The sequence below is a fragment of the Ciconia boyciana genome, chromosome 4 (genome assembly GCF_034638445.1).
Source record: "Ciconia boyciana chromosome 4, ASM3463844v1, whole genome shotgun sequence".
Lineage (NCBI taxonomy): Eukaryota > Metazoa > Chordata > Aves > Ciconiiformes > Ciconiidae > Ciconia > Ciconia boyciana.
This window is the reverse complement of record NC_132937.1, coordinates 25,619,764-25,641,693: the sequence shown is the minus strand read 5'-3', so window position 1 is coordinate 25,641,693 and position 21,930 is coordinate 25,619,764. Positions and strand designations below refer to the sequence as shown.

The window sequence follows — 21,930 nt, the reverse complement described above, 5'->3', positions numbered from 1 at the left end:
TTTACTATTACAGACATTGAAATAAAAGCAGTGTAAATACACTGGATTCTGTTGTAGTTTTGCATTTTTGAATGAGTGTTTTCAACTAAACAGTGTGATGGGGTTTTGATGTAGATGGGTGAATGAAGCCTTTTCTAACCCTGAAATACGAAGTTGTGGAAATGGTAGGGAAAACAGTTGTAGGGAGAAAAAAAACAACATAAACTCACAGTGTGGTAACAGGGAAGTAATGATATAATTTCTTTTGTTATTTACAGATAATAAAATTACCCAGTGGGAAGACCCCAGGCTGCAGAACCCGGCAATTACTGGTCCAGTAAGTACTGCTGTGGTTTTTTCCCCGTTACATGCTGTGACTCACGTACATTTGGTATAGGCAGGAGGCATTGCCAAGCAGCAGGTCATGCCTCTTCTCCAGATCAGGTCAGACCCTGCCTGATGAACAGACCAGGAAGCAGGACCTCTGCCTTGCATTGCCTTTTGCTGACGGACATGGGAGGCTCAGGTGCCAGCTTCTGTGAGTCTGCAAGGGCAGGGGGAGCTGCCATCGTGTGACAGCCTGCCAAGGCGCCCCAAAACTGATGCCTTGTCCCTGGCATTCAAATGGTTGTACCACTCTGTGGACCCTATTTTGTTTCGCACGAGCTGGAGTGCACTGGGGACTCTTCCAGCCTGCCGGCTGCCAGTGGACCAAAGCAGTAGTGGGCTAATTAGGAATCACTGGAACATTTGGAACTCCCGTGCTGTGCACACTATTCGCAGGTCAGACAATAGATTCGAGTTTGATGGGTTTGGAGGCTTTCCGAGCAGTAGCTACCTAGCTAGGGAATTTTTCCAGTGGTACAGTATGATTCCTGTCTTGTAGCGATTGGCATGTGAAGTTGGCTTCTGCCTTGGAGTGTCTAGGAAACATTATTCATCAGTAGATATGGCAGTAAATCGCAAATACCTCTGTTTCCATGGGGAGGAAGAGAAGGCTTTTCAGAAGGATAGAGACTCATTTGTTTGGCTGGTTTTAATTTTTTATATTGTGTTATTTCTGAGTGACGCTCCGTCCATTCGGAAGCTGCGTAGGTAAATAGTCTGAATGGTGTTTCACGCTCTGAAACACAAGGAAACCCATAATTTCTCATTTGGTCCATTCTCCTCCCACAACACGAAGCTTTCTGCACTAAGTGATGATGATGATGAATGTGGTTTCTGAACGAGATCCGTTACTGATATGATCCCTGGCTGAAAAATAAAAAATTTAAGATTTCAACATGGTTTTTGCTGTTGTATTTGCTGCTTATTGTGATGATGAAATTCCAGGACAAAAGTAGTAGAGTGATATCTTTACCTTATTTTTGACATCCAAACAGATGAATTTGGGGAAAAAAAATGTGATTTTAAATAAATTACTTCTAAAATAATGTAAGTGTAAAATATTCTTCAGATTTTTTTCTTTCTCTACACTTTCTGATGTTATAAATTACTTAGTATGGAACAAACAGTATTAAATGTTTGCATCTTATCTTTTATTCCTCCATTGTGAAAATAGTATGTTTCTCTGTCAAGCTATGATATGGACCCTGTCCGCTCTGAATTGTAAGTCAGAAGATCTTGGGAATTTCAGACCAAGTTCTTTGTGCCAAATCCTAGATTGTAAGGTTTTAGGGATGTGTGTAGGAGAAATGTTCATATATACCCATTATCTGGGTCATTGCTGACAATAGAATTTTACTGAACTGTGCTATTAATTTTTGGATTTCTGCATAATAAAAAGCTGTTTCCACTCGATGAGGGAGACTTGTGACTATGTGGATTCAGAGCATCAAAAAGACAAAAATTTGGTCTGTCAGTTTTAAGAGACATAAAACTTACTGCAAATAAAACTAAGAGATTTCAGAATATCAGCCTTAGGAAAAATAAATACATGCTTTTACTTCAATGTCAAATTTTCAAAACATCAAATATATGGAGTGATTCTTTGACCTTTTTATGCTGGTCTATGCCAGTTTATGCCATTTTGTGGTATTCTGAGTGGTCAGACTTCCAACCCTACGATGTTTCCAGGTGCCAAGAATACCTTTTTATTTTGGGTAAATCCTCAGGATTTTTAAGGGTCTTAGGACACAGCAGATTAACTACTGCATGGTGTAATTCCAATTGCTCTTTTTATTAATAAGATTAATAATAATCACTTGTTTGAACATAATTGCTTTTGGAGTGATTTACCCATTTATCATGCATTTAATGCTTGAGATACTAATATACAGTATGCTATAGAAATTCTTAATGTTTGTTTTCCCAGAAATGTTAAGCATAAATGAGAAAGACTATCTGGGAAATTTTGTTTCAAGATAATAAGGGTCAATCCTGATCCCATTAAGTAAATAACAGTTATTTGTGTGATTGTTTTGTTTGGTTTTTAAAGAGAAAGCAGGATCAAATCCATTTTACAGCCATATAAGCATTAAGGATTCATCTTAATGCTTTTAATAGTATTTTTGGTGCCATGACAAAAGCAAAGAACTACTTAAATTGCATTTCAGGTTGCATTTAAACAATGGAAACATGTTGAAATATTATTTAATGGCTGTAGTAAGGTCATATTATCATCAGAATAAAATGATTTGGTTTTGGTTTTTGTTTTTAATTTTTCATGTCTCCTCGTCCACAAGAGAAAACTCATATAGAAATATTTCCACCTCCCGCTGTCACCGACATCCAGTCATGAATCTACTTCAAGACCAGCCCATACCTTCCCTCCCCCAAAATCTCCATCCTTACCCAGAAACTGAACTTGAACCAGAGCTTTGCAATTTGTGATTCAGCCTTCAGGGAACAGAGAATGTAACTTTTGCGTTCCTGTGGAATTCAAAATCATTCTTTTGCTCCCAGGAAATCACACTTCATTTGTTTAGCTAGCTGTTTTACTAGGTCTACTCTTTCATCTTGAAGGAACAGTAGAGCAAAGGAAAGTAAGGATGTAGTTGGAAAAATATTATGGTCAAGGCCAGGAAGCCTTCCCCCCCCCCCCCCCCCCCCCCCTTTTTTTTTAAGGCTCTTTCTAACCCCTGATTAAATTGGTGTTGTATATAGTGTCAAAAAACAGAGAATTAAGAACTCTTAATGCTCAAAAAGTTGTCAAAAAACCCACAGAGAACTAAGGAATCTTACTTAAATACATAGCAGTTATTTGTTAGAGCCAGACCTGTACCTGTCATAGCGTCACTTTTCCAGCCTATTCCTGTTCATTAGTTTAATTAATAACTTTGGTTTATGGCCATTTCCTTTGAAGGCTGAATAATCTAGGTTGCAGTCACAGGCCTGGCAATCAGGAGTATGGATGGCTCTTACCGGTACTCCTGCTCGATGGCTGACGCACTTCAGTGCTTTTGTGTCTGGTACTACTTGGTACCTTAAAAGGCTTGGCCTTTTTGGGCGTTTGTATGCATTTCCTATCTGGTGCTAAGGCAAAGGAGTGTGAGGAAGACAAGTAGGTAGCGGAAAAGAACACTGACATCTTAGTGACTACTGTGATGGTCAGTGCGTGGCGTATGGGTTAACATCAGCCATGGCAATCTTCTAGCTTAGTGCCAAATCCTTGCTTACCTATACAGCATGGTAGCAGGAAAGAGAAGCACAGTGCTAAAAAGAGAAATGTCTTTCAAAACTCTGAGTGACAGAGCTTGTGAGAACCTTTGTTGAACCTTGATTTGTGCGTGCCTGCAATCATCCTGAGAGGCCTTTCAGGTATCTGGAAATCCATGTAAATATTTCAGAGACCTGCCGCATTTGTTAAGGGGTGTTTACGTATGCCAGAAACCAATTTCCAGCTCTGCTGATTAATGTAATTCTACCAAACTTCGCTGCGCCTTTTTTTCTTTTTTTTTTAAATTCTAAAATTGTTCTGTTATGCTGCTGTTACTTAAAAATGTGGTCTAACTCACAAGCAGCTGCATTGAGTGAGTATTCAGATAAATATTACACAGTGACTTGTGCTTGGTTCAAAAGAATGTTAATTTGTTTATGAAATGCTTTCATATTCTGGATTAAAGACATTATGAAGATGTATATTTTCATTAGAAGTAATTTACAAAATAGTTTTGATATAGCTTGATGATAGTTTGATAACTATTAAGAATTAGATTCTTTCACACTGGGCTGAAAAGATAATTTCTAGCCATGGACATTCCCTTGCCTAGACCACTCCGCTGTGTATTGTGTCCTCCAGTTGCGTCCTGCACTTTTTGGAGGGCAAACAGTGTTTGTGTTAATGTCGTAGCTTTACTGGAGCCCCTTAACTTGCTCTTAGGTTCATTTTCAAAACTCTGAATTTTGTGTCTTTTGAGTAGCACCTAACAATGCTTAGCACTGTGCAGATCCATATTCTGTGGTAACACCAGTCATTTTTAAATACAGTATCATATGGCATGCTCGTTATTTCCTAATGAGACACACGGATGGCACCAGTACCTTCCAGATTTTTTTGTCTGTGTTACAAATTGGGTTTGCTCTTTTCTGTTCCTAAAAGAAGAAAAAAAATGAGGGTAAGTAGTTGATAAACAGGAGAACTGGGTCAACAGTTTTCATACCTTTTAACTCAAATTACACAGTGAGAAATGGGAAAATTTTGGCTGCTGTACTTCATGCATGGTGGGTTTTATTAGATGACCTATGGCATACATGTGTAGATAACATGTCTTTAAATTTCTTTTTTGTTTAAATAATGTTGGACTATCAAACTGCTAAATAGCTGGAATAATCGGTATTTATGATTCTTTCTCTGATAGGCAGTTCCATATTCCAGGGAGTTCAAACAGAAATATGACTATTTCCGGAAGAAGTTAAAGAAACCAGTGAGTAGGAACGTGCTGCTTTGTGTTGGAATCAGTTAGGCTATGTCTGGGAGAAACAGCAGGCTATCCCAAGCAGAGATACAGAATGCTATTGTGTCTTGCTATAACGCACTTGCCAATTTTTCTTGATTGTGCTACTCCTAAAGGGGTTAAGTAGGAACCAAAAAAATGAAGCAAAGTTTGAATTTGATTGATTTCTCAACAAAAACATTTAGAAATCTTTAAGACTCACATTTTTCTATATGAATGCAAAATCAAAGTGGTGAGGCAGCAAGGAAGTAGCAGTGAGTCACTATTTCCCATTGCACCTGAGACTAATTGGTATGTTAGTTTACAAGCCTGTAGGTTGAAAACAGGCTTGAGGATTGATATTTCTCCTTCACCTTCAACAGTGGGCTTGGAAGGGCAGAGCTGGAACAAGTTGGCAGAGCAGAGCCCACAGTTGTGCTGGATCTGGCACAAGCTTCCAGTGTTCTTGTTCTGTGAAAAAAAGTATTTTTGGTAACATCTTTAACATAAGAGAGCACTCAGTATTAGCTTGCATGTGAGATTGGCTCATAATTAATAGTAAACAGCCTTGGCAACACCAACTGTAATTTGAAGAGGGACTTGCCAATGTCTTTACCTGTTTATTGATAGCTCCTTGAATTTTCACCTCGAGTTTGACCAGTGATTGCACACAATAAGCACTTTAGTTGTGAGGAAAAAGCAAACCTTCTGAACTGAACCAGTTGTTTCAAGTCAATTCTATCAGGAAAACTATACATGGCTGTAACAGTCATGTTTATCTGCTCATCCAGTCATCTTTCTACAGATGCTTAACTTGGTTCTCTTCTGTCTTTTCTGAATTTAGCTCCCTGGGCTAAGTCATAATGGGCGTTAGCTCCCTCCTATTTAGACAGAACTTCTAAAGCACTTTGGCATCCCAACTCTCTTTTGTTTACATCTTTGCAATTCAGTGCTGGTGCGTGTATGGGATTGTAGGTGTTCTTGTTGTGAAACTGTTCTGGCCTTTACAGATATGTGAGTAAAGCGGTTGCATAAATCTTGTGCATTTGCTACCATTTTAAGCTAAAATGCCGTTAAAATAGAGCATAGTAATATTCATTTCCTCAAATTTTTTTTTTGTTTTTTGGTTACTTTTCTTGTTGTTTGCATGGTTTTGTGAAATATCGTGGCAATCTCTGAACCCCTATACTGGAACTTACCTAGTTCACCATATGCTATCAACCTGTAGACTCAGAGCGCACTGGAAAACAAAAATAAGGGGAAACTTTATACATTGGGTGTCTAATCTGTCATTTAGTTGTTACCACTGGTCAGTAATTTGCCTGAAGACTTATTTATTAAGACTAACAACTATAATATAATCTCCTTTCACATAGGCTGATATACCAAACAGATTTGAGATGAAGCTACACAGAAATAATATTTTTGAGGAGTCCTACAGAAGAATCATGTCTGTGAAGAGACCTGATGTACTAAAAGCCAGGCTCTGGATTGAATTTGAGTCAGAAAAAGGACTTGACTATGGAGGTGTGGCCAGAGAATGGTTTTTTCTCTTGTCCAAGGAGATGTTTAACCCTTATTATGGTCTCTTTGAATATTCAGCAACGTAAGTGTCCATTATAATATTTCCATTCATAAGGGATATACATTAGATTTTGCATAAGAGGCAAACTTACACTGGAAAGTAGTTAGATCATCCTTCGTGGTGCATCAGTATGCACTCTTATCAGTCAAATCTCTCTGTTCTGTACTATAATTTCTTACTTGCTTTTCAGAGAAACTTTCAAATTGTTGTTGAAATCTCATAAAACTTTTTCATTATTAAGACAATATTCAGTGTTGCCTTGCTTGCAGCAAAACTACGATTTTTGAGGCTAGTAATAGTGAAAGGAGCGATGTCAGACAAAAGACACTTTTTATGCCCTCCCATTACATTGTAAAGCACCTGCCGTCCAGAATTATAGTGCTCCTTCATAATTAGCTCATAAAACAGCTGCTCATTTACGTTTCAGTAGTTACACACCAGTGGCCTTACGTAAGTTTAAATTTGGTTTTGTCCAATTTTAAAATATTTGAGCAATCCATTAGTGTAAATGAGAGAGCAAGTCTCTTGCTTAAGTACATTTGTTTTAATATCCTGTATGTAATTCCACATTGTGTACTTAGCTACAGTGAGGATGGATTTCTTAATTGCAGGCAGTAGTTTTGATGGTTTTATGTCAAGATCAAGCTCGCTCCTTTAATAACTGTTGAATAGATTGTAAAGTAGATGAACAAAGACTGCACAATGGGAGTTTTCTCGCATTTGTGTCTCGGAAAAGACACGTTCTGCTGTTGAAGGGAAACACAACTTAAACAACATTGACTAGCGCAGAATGCCTGTGTGTGAATAGAGCTCACTGGATAAACATTTTTTTTTTACAAATATTTCCACTTATGGGATATAGGTCACTGTAGATATTTTAAATATAATGTTATTTCATTTTAGGTTCAGAAATCTAACTAGTTATTTTAAGAACTAAGGAAAAAATCTACTTAAAACCCCCATATCTTTCTTCACAGATTAAGAATATAATGCAAACTAAAAATACTGCTTTTACACTAATGTCTTATTGCAACACACACGTTCACACGACTCTTAATGCTTTGTCACCCAGTTAAAAGATCTTAGTTCTTTGACGGCTTTTTCCGGTATCCTGGGGGTTAAGCGTATTTCGGAGATGTTCTCTAGTATGTGCAGTTTAAAATGCTAGTAAGAACACATTCTTTATCCTAGGACGGTTGGACCATGGGCCTATACTTAATTCCTCTTCAGTACCTTCAGATATTTCAAGAACTAAAAGCAACTACTGCAAAAGAGAATCCTAAAATTTTAAGCCTTGAAATTTGGCTGGAAAGAGTGAATAATCAAGCCCAGCAAAAGGCAGAAGAGATAACTTAGCTGAAATTCTCATTCCACTGAAGCTGATGGCAAAATTTTACTGTTTTCAATGATGCCAGGCTTTTATCCTTTGAAGAGGTTAGCACAGCCCTCTTACACTTGCCACAGTGGAATCCTGTTACCCACAAGCAGGAGTTTTAGTTACCTTTGTGAAATAAATCATGATGGTCGTAGCAAGACAGTTTCGATTAGGTCAGCCTACCCACAAACTGTCAGATACTTCTGTTGAGGAACACATGGATAAATTACATTATTACACTCTTGCAAAAATGAACAGGAAATGGCCCTAAGTGTAAATTATTTATTAACATATCTGAATATCTGGTTATTTAAAGACTTGGTTATTTAGATATTTTTTTTCTTTCCCCAAAAAAGGGACAACTATACACTTCAGATTAATCCTAATTCAGGTCTTTGTAACGAAGATCATCTGTCGTATTTCACATTTATTGGTCGGGTTGCTGGTCTGGCAGTATATCATGGGAAGCTATTGGATGGTGAGTTATTACGCTGTATGGCTATGCTACTGTTACTGGATTGTTATTAAATGAAATAAATCACTTCAGGGCTTCATATGCTTTAGAGTGTAGTATTTCTGGAGACAGAGTCTGAGAGAAAGTAATGGAACTGGAGCTACTGGAAATTGCGTTCCTGATACGAATGGCGATTCAAACATGATAGTGTCTTACTCAACAAATACGTTTCGTATAAAGTTTTACTCCTTTCTCCACTCGTGTTAAAACTACAGAATCAGCATTGGTAAATAATCACTATCCCTAAAGGAAAATCACTAAATTTGTATCAGCCATTTCCATGCAAACCTGCAGCCAAAGCAGTTGTGTGGGTGTCGACTGCGGCATATTTTGATCTGTAAAATTATTACTGAATAATTTAATGAGAAAATATGATTTCTGCTGAACTTTGAAATCCCACAATAAGCAAGCGAGCAAACATTATAAACTGACTATATTTTATTTAGCAATAGTGCAGCACATTAGAAGAGGAAGCTCACCATCCTGTTTTTCTAGCATCTTTGAGAGAAGAATAGCAATTTTAAATGGATTAGGCTACCTTGAACTCAATTCCCCATCTTTTGTGTCTCTCCACCATTAATGTTATGGTGTTTAATGGCATATGGTAATTAATGGCATCATTCTTGTAATTGAAAAATTGGACTTTCTGTGCCTAAATAAGAAATGAGTCTGCTGCGTTAACCTGAGCAGTTACAGCGCTGTTACTTTCAGGAGGTTGGTTTCTTGCTGGCACCCTGGGGAATATCACGGTGTATTATCCTTGAGCAGTCAGATCTTTATGTAAGGTGAAAATGCAGAACAGTGGAGGTAACACTCTTCCCTCTCTTTTAGGCTTCTTCATCAGACCTTTTTACAAGATGATGCTGGGGAAACCAATAACTCTGAAGGACATGGAGTCGGTGGTAAGATAACATTTAAGTCCTATCAGCATTAGCAATTATGTGGTTTTTTCCTCTGGGGAAATGAGAGCTAACAATTCCAGTAAACCGCATGGTGGAAAACACAAGGTCATAGTTGCAACAACTTCAGAAAGATATGTACCTACTTGTTTAATAAAACAAATTTTCCCTGCTAGGACAGCTGTTTCAGTACCAGTGCGCTAACAGCGGTGAGAGGGACAAGGGAAGAGAGACATGAATAGGCCAGTAAGAAACGCAACATAAGATGTCTAATTATACTTTCAGATTTTCCACTGGGTCAGCTTTCTTCCTGTTACAAGGAGCACCACCACCAAGCCCTACAGCTTTCTTGTCATGCTGTGGAGCAGGAAGAGAGGGATGCAAGGGCTTAGTTCTGACCTGGAAACACGGGAAGTTGCCCACAGTGCTGGAAGGAGAAGAGGTTGCCAAATGATAAACAGTTCTCTCCAAAATTTACTTAATGAACGCAGCACAACTTAGGCCCTTTTATCCGTTTTGGTGTCGTTCCCGGCACTTCCTCTACTTTCACACCTTCAACATTAATGGCAATCAAGTACTTTTGTGTTTGGCACTCCCTGGGAGAAAAACAAATTGTTTTACAAGTTAGTAATCTCTAACTTTGTATTGTAAAATGAAGGACAACAGTGAATAGGATCCCACAGATGCCCAGTCTAGATGTGTAGCGTACCAGTATTGAAACACAGTGCATTTCAGATACGTACGATAGCTAAATACAGCTGGTTTCCATTCAGTTAGCAGGATGATACTCGGTTTTGTCTTTTGAACCTTTTGAGGTCTGTCCAGTTCTTCCACTGCTATGGACTTTGGAGAACCGTGGAGCTGTTGCTTTTCCCCTTTCCAATGTCTTCCTCTGTTACCCGTTACACAGAACAGTTCCTCTGGGTAAGAGTGCTCCAGATTGCCTCTGCAGGGGCAGGACTGGCCGCTCACATCCTGCGCTTTCCTAAGACTGTCTTCAGCAGCAAAGTCAGTTGAGTCACAAGCCCAGCACAGAGGCAAAATTACAGAAGATGAGATGGCTTGAGCTCAAGTACAAGCTTAAAACAACCTCATGAGATACATATCCAGAAGGATCTTACGAGGAAGTTCAGGCTCTTGTATTCCTACAAGTAGCTGGGAAACCTTTTCCTCTTATTCGTAGCTCTGCAATAGCTGTCCTTGGTCTTGTCAAAAGTATACTCGGTATGAGAAGAATAATACGCAGTTTATTCTTTTTGATGCTTTAGAGTTTTACAGACTTTCAGTTACTGACATAAACGCTGGTTCAACTGCTTAATCTCTCCTCCAGCTCCCACTGTTTCATAGTCACCAAATTGTGGCAGGTCATTCTTCTCTTGAAGCATACATGAGGAAATAATGTTTTAACTTTATTTTGAAATGAAATTTTTTGGCTCTCTTGCTTGGAAATATTTAGCGATAGCTCCATATGCCTTTTTTTTTTCTTTCTCTCTTTTTTGGGGGGGTCAATCTTTAATTATGAACCTAATACATGATGAAGATACACCACTTTCAGGAAATCAGAGGGGTCTTTTATTCAGCAAACTTCAAGGCTTTTAATAATAATGCAATCAGTTATTGTATAATATATTCTCGATATAATGAAGTGGTATATGAATTGTGTGAAAAGAATGTACAGTTTTATCAAGAAGACATTTTCTAACAAATTATTTCACACTGCTATATACATATTTACCAAATAGATAAGTAGAGTCAATTTATTGTGTTGTATAATAATGCAATTACAAGTCAATTAAGAAAAGTTACATGAATCTAAAAATATAGCATGTAAGAAAAATACATATGAATAAAGTAATCCATCTTACCCTGCTCTACAGCAGCTGTGCAAATAAATGAGTTCTCATCTTTCCAGTCCCTTTGGAGTTCTAGTTTTAGATGTTTTTATTTGTTCAATTTAAAGTTAAACTATGCATTTAATGTTCACATTTTCAAACCTTGTTTAATTATGATCTGCTGCAGGATAGCGAATACTACAACTCTTTGAAGTGGATCCTGGAAAATGACCCGACAGAGTTGGATCTCATGTTTTGCATAGATGAGGAAAACTTTGGACAGGTATGTAAATGTTATCCCAAAAGTCTGCATTTCCATCTTATTATTGGTTATTGCCGAAAAGTCATTAAATACTGAGCAGTATCTCTTGGTTGTGAACTTGCTCAGGACTGTTGAATGTTAATGATCAGTATAGGCAGACTATGAATATTAACTCTCTTTCTTCCTGAACTGTCTAAGTCTGGGGCTGCCAAAGAAGGAAATGACGTTCCTGTCAGTGAGCAATATGGCATCGTTGTGAAAAGCAGTACTTGAAGCTGAGTAAAATACTTGCAGTGAGGAGTAGTGAAGGTGTTACACAGTCCGTCTTAGAAAGCAGTCTCAGCTTGGGACTGTTTGGGGTTTTATAGGTTGAAGATGTTCTCAAAGGACAAAGTAAGTGGTAGAATTATGATCAGTGAAGTGCTTTGTTTATACTGTCTTTTATATAATGCAGGCAGATAATACAACAAAAGCAAGCACGCCTGTTTTACAAAGGTTCACAATCTGTGGATAACTTTCTCCGCTACAAATGAAAAATGTTAGATACATGTTTAACAATTGAGAAGTGAGTAGGTGGGAATATAATTCATCAGCTGAAGTCGTAACTCATTTTATCAGTAGAAGCTGTAAGAACAGTTTATGGTACAGTTTGCTTTGGATTTACAGTCGGTCTTTACAGAGAATCCTATTAAAACAAACTTCAGAGATCTGTGTCAGTTTCTGGATGGAAATAACTTGGATGCAGATAAACATCTTCAATATAAGTATATGTGTTAACTTTAATTTGAGGACATAAAGGCAAATAAATCATGAGTTGACTTACATGAGCTTGGAACTTACTTGCCTACCATGATTGGGGTGCTTTTATTTATTTACAAGCTATGGAGCTGAACCATTTTGTAATGCATGCACATGAGTAATGACTAAAACATACTGATTTTGTACAATATTGGGACTTAATAATACCTACCTGTGTCTCAAATTAATTTGCTTATAGGCTTTTATGCCCTTTCTTAGTGTCTTTACTTTGTTTAACTCTTAGACTTCGATAGCTTGGCTCCAGGTACCACTGATACTGTGGACCACAGTGCCTTTTTTAAAAGCTGACTTCAAGATTTCAAAACATGTGCACACGATGTCCTGTCAGGAACATTCTGATCCCCCTCTCAGCTCTTATTACATTTTTTCCTGAAGCAAAATAAATTTATTGGTTACATGGAAAATTAGGGAGAACATTAAAGCCACAGGATGAAAAGTTTTTGTAATACACTGGGTTGTTTGTTGGTAATTTTCATTATCTTCTGTTCTGTAATGATTTAGCTTCAAATTATTGATAGCCTTTCACTGCCAGCTTTCACTTCTGCTGGCAGAAGTTTGTTCTGTGACTCAAAGCATAAATCAGCTTACTTGGAGATACTTTCTGCTCTTCTCCCAACTCTTGACTTCCGTATACGACTTACAGACTTCCGTAACGACCTATATGACCTATAGACTTCCGTAACGATTTATACTTCATTTATCACCAAAACCTTTTCTGGAGTTAGAGAAAAACAAGAAGCCTCTAATAAACCTTATCTTCTTATTACCCTTCCTTACTTAATAACCAAAAATACGGTTTCGGTAGTTCTCAGGAGTCAGTAAGAAATACAAAGTAGACATTTTCAACATGTAAAGGATGGAGAGCTATCTTCAAAAAGCAGAGAAAGAAAAGGTCTGTATTTCTCCTAAGTTCTTAATGGCTCTGGAATACTGTTTCTCGTTTCTTAAAAGCAATGTATCTTCTGGTGGGGCGGAAGAAACAAGCACCAAGCAGCCTTCTGTTTGTGCCATCTTGTCTTTGATCTTCATAACTTTATCCTGTTCAACTTTGACAGTATAGCAAACCTTTTCCTTATTAGTTCTGGACTGTCTTCCCTGGTCTTTATGGAGCGAATAAATGACTGTTTCAGAGGTGTGTAGGTTCCCTATTAATTACTTTTCCTTAATAGTATAGTCATCTTTTATTTCCCATACAGTAATAGGTACATTTATTCAAACAGACCTGGTGTACTGTTTTTCTCCTCTTGAAGCATTCAGTGTTAATCCAGTCCTGAAAAGAGCTTTCCAGCCTCCTCCTTTCCCAGCTCCATTTATTAGCTAGTGAATTTACTGTCTTACTGTTACTCAGCCACAACATCCGATTTATTAAAGATTAGTAACAGCTTTAAAAATAGGCTTGGCTGAATGTGGGTGCACAGAGTCACGTCTTGGTTGCTTCCACTGGAACCATGGTTTTGAAGTGATGGAACAAGTTGACTGGGACAGAGCGATGACTTGCAAGCAACAAAAGACTTGACTTTCCTTCTCTCCCACCCAAGCGCGCACGCTTTACAAGAGATTAATCCGGCCTTGTGCCTATGCTGTATGTAAACACCAGGATCTGCAGTCAGAAAAACGCTTCTTTATAGCTGCAGCTATGGAGCGTACGGCTTGGTAGCCGTTTTGTGTGGGCACGAACTGACAAAAGCTACCAACTTCTAGCTTTCCTGGTACCTACCCAGCTTTAATTCTGTGAATTCCTACTGAGAAATCACTTTCTTCAGAAATAAATACATCGCTTGGACTTGCTGTAGTTTCTTGTGAACTGTATTGAATTTGGTTCTTTCAATCTCACACCCCACGGTGACACCATCCCTAGCAAATTTGTGCTTAACCATTTTGTAATCTGTTTTTCTACTTCAGTTTTTTGGCCTTCTAATGAAACAGTTTCTCTGTGGATTTTAGGTAATTTTTTTTTTCAAGCGTTTTGAAAAATTAGAAGGCATTTTTCTACCCTTATTAAAATGGAATATATGTTCTCTTTACCCAAATGAACCTGGTGTTCAGCACTCAAAGTTTGCTGTTGAATGGTTTGCTCACTTGCTAATGATAAGAATTTGTTCTTATAAGTGATTGCATAATAATTTGTTCCTAATAATGCCATCTTTAAATGTGGAATGTTTTGATGTCTCACTAGCTATTATGGCATAGTAATTTTCTGATACTACTTGTAAAACGCTGCTCAAGGAGAGTGGATTTTGTGAGAAATGTGTCCTGAAATAATGTCATGTTGTGTTTTTTTTTCTTTTGAAATACAGACATATCAAGTTGACCTGAAGCCAAATGGGTCTGAAATCATGGTAACAAATGAAAACAAAAGGGAATATATAGAGTAGGTATACATTTATGGAATTTATCCTGAGTGTAAGAAAGCACAGTTGCACTTGTCTTAGTATTTACCCTGCTGCTATTACTGTAGTTCATACTACAACAGATCATCAGAGATCCTTTGAAAAGAAAATCTGATTGTTAGCACAGTTTGTTTATACCCTAGTCCTTTGACAGTCTGAATTGTAACCTTGACTGTTCTTTGAATTACGCTAACCAGGGGAGTCTGTGACGCAATAGGAGACTCTTTTCTTGATGGGTGGGCATGAGGAACAAGGAGGAAGGGATGGGATTGCTCTGAATGACAGACATCTGCATCTAAATGACTCACTGAAAAGAAAGGGCACCTCTTGGATGCAATGCTTGTCACGTTAAAGTGGACCTGTGAATTTTGCCCAGTTTCATGCCTGCTTCTGTCTGTTGCCTGAGCGCCTCGGGTAACCTGCTCTGCTTTGTAGTCTCCAAAGCAGTGATGACTTTCCAGCCTAGGATTTACAGCTCTTCCTGATGAACTGCTAGGTCGCAGAACACAAATCAAGAATGAGTGCAGATCTGAGCACTGAACTGGATCTAGAAAAAAGAATGAAAATAGGATGTCTGTATAATTTATCGAGTTCGTGTTTGCCTGCCATTGTGGTTTTCGTTTGAGGAAGAACTCAGGAACTCTGTAAATGTTTAAGCATTCCTCTAAGAGGAGAACTTTGTACGTGTTTGTTGATCTCATTTGCAACGTTGTGTTACAGTGATTTGGCTGTAATGGTGGAACAATAAGAATTTTTTAAAAAAATATTTTTTGTTGTTTTAGTTTTCAGATGCAAAATATTAGACATGATAAACTTTTTTTATCTCCATCATCTCAATACACTGCAGAAACAAAAAGCTCTTTGAAAATGTGTGGGCCAAAATTCAGAACTGAGTTGAGTTTACATCGAGATAATTCTTTCATGGCTAGTCACGGTATTTTTATACCGTTAGAATCAATACTTGTGTGCTCTCATTTGGAAATGATTAATGCAACTTCAAATGTTTCAAATATTTTTCCCCAGAATTCCATTATAATAGAACTATTCTAGTTGTTACACTTAAAAAAAAAAAAAAAAAAAAAAGAAAAGACAACAACAAAAAACTCACCAAACTGCAGGTGTAGTCACAAATGTAATTTTCTTTTTGCCTCTGTGTCTCAACACCCAAATGATGCATTCTCAAGCATACGTAGTGCTGACAGGATGTCATGTAGCCAGTGAAGAACCATTGTCTAATAGAAAATCTGGTGGTTTGCTTGCATTATTTTATTATGTAATGTTTATTGCAGAAACGAATAACTAAATAGCTGCTAATTAAAAATCAATGTTATTTCTTTAAGCATTATGAGAAAATCACACTAGGAATTTTCTAGTAACCGTCAAATGAACAGTATCCAGTGCTGTAATGCCTCCTTTGAAAATTCAGTTTACAAACACTGGCCAATATAAGAACAAAAATAGAGTAAATTAAATTAACTGCTTGGTTTTCCTGAAATCCCCACGTAGGAAACGTGCTTCTCCAAGGTGCGGCTCGAAGCACCTAAGCTAAAATGAGCCAGAAAGTGCTCGCCAGCGTGGCCACCATCCTGTTATCCTTCTCTGCTGGTTACATGGACCAGATCCGTGATGTCCATGCCAGTGTTGCTATCAAAAATTGGCCAAATCTAAACAGGCTGTTAGGTTTAATTTTAAGCTTCCTCTGTTTCTCTGCCTACCAGAATGTAAAATAATAAATTCAGCTATTCTTGCTGGCATTTTTAATTAGTGCCTCTTCAAAGGGGAGAAAACATTATAATTGCTATACTCATGCAAATTAGGAATGAAACGTGCTTCAGTAGGAGAGGAAGTGGATTTCCAAAGCATTATTCTAGAGCCTGTGAGGTATTTCTGCTGTAGGTGGTTTGCACTGAAACACAAGCCTTTTCCTTTGATATTGCAGTTCTTGTTCATCTCTATTTATAGGCAGGCTGTTATATGTAATTGCATCTATCCTCAAATTTTGTGGACTTTGTTGGGAATTGTCAATTACTCAGAGCTCTGGAAGAATAAAACGTCTAGTCATTTAGGTACCTAATACTAACGGTAAATACCTCATCCAGAGTCTAGACTACAGCCTCATTTAGACAGAACTAAAGCATAGTAAAGAATTTGTAGGCTGTTTCAGTCCACAGGCAAGCCTTTTTGCCGTGTTCATCCTTGAGTTAATCTCCATAGGAACAAAACGGTTAATGTCATCTCGTCTGATAGCGTTACATTAAAAAATTCTTGGTGATGCAGAAAAGTCATAGCTCTAAACACGGAAGTGTATGTGTAGAGCTTGTGTTGCATGCTAAAGGGAAAATATTCGTACTATAACTTGTTCATAGTCACGGATTTTTTTCAACATTTCGATCAGTCACACAAGATAAATTTGAACAATTCGTAAAAAGCTGCTCAGTCTCCTTAAGAGTGTGGTTGGGGGGTGACTGAAGTTGTAAATGAGAAACTGAAACCGTTAGGGTTGCTAAAATCTCTAGACACAGAGTTTGCAGTTTTCTAATGAGCGTGCTGATGTGTTTTTGTTTATCTGCTATAGCCTGGTCATCCAGTGGAGGTTTGTAAACAGAGTTCAGAAACAAATGAATGCTTTTTTGGAGGTAAGGTTCTTTAGCTGCCTTTTTTTTGCCCAAAATACTTTTTTTTTTTAAATGCAGACTTCTTGGACATCAGTGTCTGCACTAAGGGAATGGGGAGCTTTGCATAACTGCCCAAGTTCTGGAATGCGTATGGTTTATGATTTCACGGTTTTACCTTGTATAAGAATATATGATCTTTCCCTTATGAGAATAAGGTCATTCTCTTTCAAGCTTAAATTATTTGAGCTTGAAATAATTTAGTGATTAATTTTTTAAATTAGGGACTCATACTTCAGCAACTTTGTATTTACTTTTCTAAACCCTTCTTTGTCCTCTGTCGTTCACTTAGCTTCCCTGAAGCCAAAGATCCTGTTTGATAAAAACTTAATTTTATGTGGTATGAGAATTTTAACTTTGCTTTGCTTTCTCTTAGGGCTTCACAGAACTTCTTCCTATTGATCTGATTAAAATTTTTGATGAAAATGAACTAGAGGTGAGTTTGTTTAATTGACATCCAGAGAGAGCAGATCAGTAACGCCCATCACAAAAAGATGCGTTACGTTCTAGGCTCATCAGTCATCGCTTACTCATCATAAGTGAATTTGCAGACAAAGATGCTTTGCTTATCGTGGGAAATGAGATTTTTCTCCCTAATTAATAAATCTCTTGATCACACAAAAGCACCAAAAAATGTAATTATTGAGTGAGGTGGTTGAGAGTGTGCATACAAAAGCATGTAAGTAGCTTACTGGATTAATGCCATTATGCCTATACCAGCCGTATTTTGAGCAATATGCCATAAAAGATGCTGTCACACAAAGCATACGTACGTCATAGTGTACAGCGTTTCTCCAGTTAAAGGAGGTATTGAGAATTCTCCTGAAGAGAAGCTCAACTCTCCTTTACGTTTGCATTTATATTTGCACTGCTTAGCTGTTTAAAAGGTCAGACAACAGAGGGAAAGCGTAGCCTTGTTTTTCTGACAAAGTGTACAGGATAACACCATACCATCTTCAAGTAACACCGTAACAATTTACTTCCATTTGTAGTTACTGATGTGTGGCCTTGGCGATGTCGATGTTAATGACTGGAGACAACATACAATCTACAAAAACGGTTACTGCCCAAATCATCCCGTTATCCAGTGGTTCTGGAAGGTAATCTTGTTTACCGCATTTGGCTTCCCTGGCTATTTCTGAAAGTGGAAGCTCCTGTATTGCTTTGTGGAGTCCGTTATGAAATCATTTTTCTTCATGACAACTGCTGAAGAACACATCTGTACGTGTTGGAAATGACAGCTTTAGAGCTCTACTCATTACGAGACTATACTGGGAAGTCTGGACCTTTGGTTTTATCTAAAGTGTCTTGCAGTGTTTGTGAAGTAAAATACTTGTATGAACAGTATATGTCCCCTGAAAAACTGCTAAAATACTTTTTCCCATAATAGCCGTAGATTTTTCAAAGGGGTGTGTGGTTTTCTTAAAACTACCGGAATCTTACAGCTTCATGTATGCACTTCAAACTTTGTTTCTTATGTCATTTTCATGACCATGGGTGGTATACACGAAGACGGTGTACTTGTATCAGTCCAAGGGGCGATGTGGTCCCAAAAGGCCTGTCTCTGCGGTCCTGCTGTAGTGCAACACTGACCTGATGTTCTGTGAGCCTTGGCAGGCCGCCTGCCTGCCTGATCGTTAAGGCTTTTCCGTCATCTCTGCTTCTGCCCCAGACGGATTTACAATTGCAGCGCACCCACTGTGCCCCGTACTGCCGGGCAGGTACAGGTTGCCGATCCCACCGATAGCAAAGCCACCTCGTGTGGGCGAAAAGCCCTGGTAGGTCCCAGCTGCTGCCAGAGCAAGGTCTCTTTGGGGCCTAGTGACAGCTGGAAAAGGATGCTCTTACTTCATCAGAGAGAACCTGGTGCGTGACCTGCATGGTGTCTCCGAGTTGTCTGTCTGTTGCAGTCTAGTATAGATCATTTACTCAGGTTTTGTTTTGGTTTTTAACAATGATATCTGCAGCTGTGAGAGCGGCAAGACACTGACTGTGTGTCTTTGTCAACAGGCTGTTTTACTGATGGATGCTGAAAAGCGGATTCGATTACTGCAGTTTGTTACTGGGACGTCACGCGTGCCTATGAACGGATTTGCTGAACTTTACGGTGAGCTTCCTTTCGACTGCCCGCAGGTTACACTCACCTGTAGAATGGCTGTACAGCCCGCTTCCGAACAGAGGCGAGAAAACCAGGGCACGACTGAAATTTAGTCATGGCCACCCTTTGACCCCACGTAAGAATTCTCCTTCTGCTCCATTCTCCAAGAGCACCGGAGAATGGGGGCGGGGGGAGACACTGAGGAGGAGTACAGTTTTGTACATCATGAGTGTTATGTAGGCGCTCTCCTAGCTCCCACGGAAAAAATTTTGGCTGTCACCAGGAATCCCATTCATGTCACACGAAGAAGAGAATGCACGTTTAACCAAGCCCTTCAGTGTTTCTGTGTTAAGGGCTGAGCTTACTTCTTTTGCATTATACGTACTCTATGCCAAGGTCACTAGATAAACTTCACAAGCTAAGTGGACTTGGAAATAAATAACCACATTCCTGTTTCCTTTAATGTAGCTTTAATTAAGAGAGTTTGTACTGGGTATTTTGTACCAGTTGAAAAATCTAGCCTCCAATTTATGCAGACATTTAATTTTTAAAATAGTATTTAGGGAGTGTCCAGCAATTTATATTGCATATCCTTTTCATTTTCAACCAGGTTCAAATGGTCCTCAGCTGTTTACAATAGAGCAATGGGGAAGTCCTGATAAACTGCCCAGAGCTCACACATGGTAAGTCATAAAAGCATAAAATTATACAGCTTTTCTATGTTGTTACACTGCCAAGGAAGGGGGAAACTGATGACTGTGCTTCTCTCTGGCATATTTTAGCTCCGGATCATACAGCTTTTTATAAAATGGGATACTCTGAAACCTACACACGCGTGTGTGTAGGTGTGTATGTGAAAGGCAAAGAACAGTTAGTGCTTGCCTGCTGACACGCAGCTGCAGCATGTAAGAGGCAGAATTCCAGGAGGTAGCAGGGCTCAGCTTCAGTCCCGTGCCATTGCTGCATACGGTTCCTAATCAGCACAGTTTGCCTTCTCATGGACGCGTGAAAGGCTGCGTTAAGAGAGTAAGTAGGTGTAGGTGTTCTGCAGTCAATGCAGGTAAATGAATCCAAAATAAACTCTTCCCAGCATAGCCTTTCTGATAAAGACTTTTAAGGCTGTTTTCTTGTATTCCAAGTAACCCTTTCAACGCAGGACTTTTCTTCTAGTAACTGCTTGCATGTTAAAACGTGTGTTAGAAGAGATAGCTTTTCCCCACTTTATTTTATATGCCATTTGAAGAAATTGCTACCCATGTGTACCACATGTTAACTATCGTATTTGAAGCTGCAAAGTGCTTTAAGCGCTGGCCGGTTAAACTGATGTTCTTACAAAATGGAAGTAATTTGAATCCCTTCTGCTAGAAGACTTTTCCCCATATCAAATACCTAAGAATCCGCTCACGTAAGGTACTTGCAACACAATCCAAATCAGAGCAGGTGAAGCACAGCACAGAGACTGTACTGCATGCTTCAATGTTGTGCTGGATGTGGGAGCGGGATCCTCAGTGCCTGCTGGGGAAAGTCCCAGGATCTTGCAGATTGTCATCACGTCCGTCCTGCTGGCTGAGCGTCCTGTTCAGCTTGCAGTCCTTTCCACCACAAACACCTAATGGTGCCCCGATGCCTTTCATGTCTGGAAAACTTTATAATCGCCCCTGCACTTCCCTGGGAGATGACGAGCAAACATTACAGGTAAGGGTATGTAGTTACAGAGAAGTCCGGTGACTCCTCGACGATACCGCAGAGTAGCGGCAAAGGCAGGGTGGGAGCAGCTCTCTGTTTTGTGGTTCCTGTCCAACTGGGGTAGGAACAAACAGCAAGAGGAATTGTGTCTTAGGGCTTTAGTGGTTTTTCTGTGAAGGTTAAAAACATCAGCTTGGTTCTTTTCTGTTCTCTCAGTCTGAAGGCTTTGAAAAATATAGGATAGGTAATAAACTGTCCAAGAGAGACTGTTAAAAGGGCAGCAGGAGTTTAACAGAGCATACTGGAAGGAAAAATGGTGCCTTGCCTTGTAAGGCTAATACACTTCATTGCCTTCTTTTGTATGTCTTAAATGTATCACCTCTTCCTCTTCCCTTCTGGAAAACTAAGAAATTGAAGGATATCCAGGAGTTGGAAAAGCGAGACGACCATTTGTACAAATAGGGCTTGATGCCTTTTTTTTCCTTGGTGCTGTGATTCCATTTCAGGTATCCCCACACTGCAGGCAGCTTTTCCTCTCACCACCATTTTCCCTTTCTCATTTTCCATGCTACATAAAGGCCATAAATTGTTGGGCAGTTCACTAAAAATGTGAGCTCACAGTCCAGCTGACATAATTTAATCCTAATTTATAGAATTTCCAAATGTTGAAAGCATTCAATATAAATCTTGTCTTGCTCTGTTGCACATCAAGAATATGGCTTTTTTAAGGTAACTTAAATTGTGCTGTAGAGGAAAATTAATTTTTGGAACATTAGTACAGAATGGTGATCTTTACGTAAAGATGATCATTTTATAGAATAAAAAGTCTTATTTGAAAAAAAAAAAAAAAAACAAAAACCACAACAACAAAACCCAAAACGTGCTCCAAAATCAACCCATCCTCTTTACACTTCAGTTATCTGTTAGACTTTACAGGACCTTTTC

General features: G+C 38.7%; 1 protein-coding gene and 1 long non-coding RNA gene across 4 annotated transcripts in view; one reads left to right on the top strand and one right to left on the bottom strand.

Moving 5' to 3' along the window:
• NEDD4L (NEDD4 like E3 ubiquitin protein ligase) overlaps window positions 1-21,930 on the top strand; it is a 202,659-nt gene that overhangs the window by 174,730 nt on the left and 5,999 nt on the right. For all 3 annotated transcript variants that reach the window (XM_072858758.1, XM_072858755.1, XM_072858759.1), the window contains 12 exons: window positions 258-316; window positions 4,779-4,844; window positions 6,230-6,459; window positions 8,170-8,291; window positions 9,159-9,229; window positions 11,246-11,341; window positions 14,437-14,510; window positions 17,105-17,165; window positions 17,578-17,637; window positions 18,194-18,301; window positions 19,212-19,308; window positions 19,910-19,982. In XM_072858758.1, the coding sequence (XP_072714859.1) occupies window positions 258-316; window positions 4,779-4,844; window positions 6,230-6,459; window positions 8,170-8,291; window positions 9,159-9,229; window positions 11,246-11,341; window positions 14,437-14,510; window positions 17,105-17,165; window positions 17,578-17,637; window positions 18,194-18,301; window positions 19,212-19,308; window positions 19,910-19,982 (1,117 nt within the window). The remainder of the gene's footprint in view (window positions 1-257; window positions 317-4,778; window positions 4,845-6,229; window positions 6,460-8,169; window positions 8,292-9,158; window positions 9,230-11,245; window positions 11,342-14,436; window positions 14,511-17,104; window positions 17,166-17,577; window positions 17,638-18,193; window positions 18,302-19,211; window positions 19,309-19,909; window positions 19,983-21,930) is intronic.
• On the bottom strand, window positions 1,044-5,357 carry LOC140650477 (uncharacterized). The gene is made up of 3 exons (XR_012042004.1): window positions 5,228-5,357; window positions 4,462-4,512; window positions 1,044-1,233 (listed from the first exon to the last, which is right to left on the bottom strand). It is a non-coding gene; the product is annotated as an uncharacterized lncRNA (long non-coding RNA).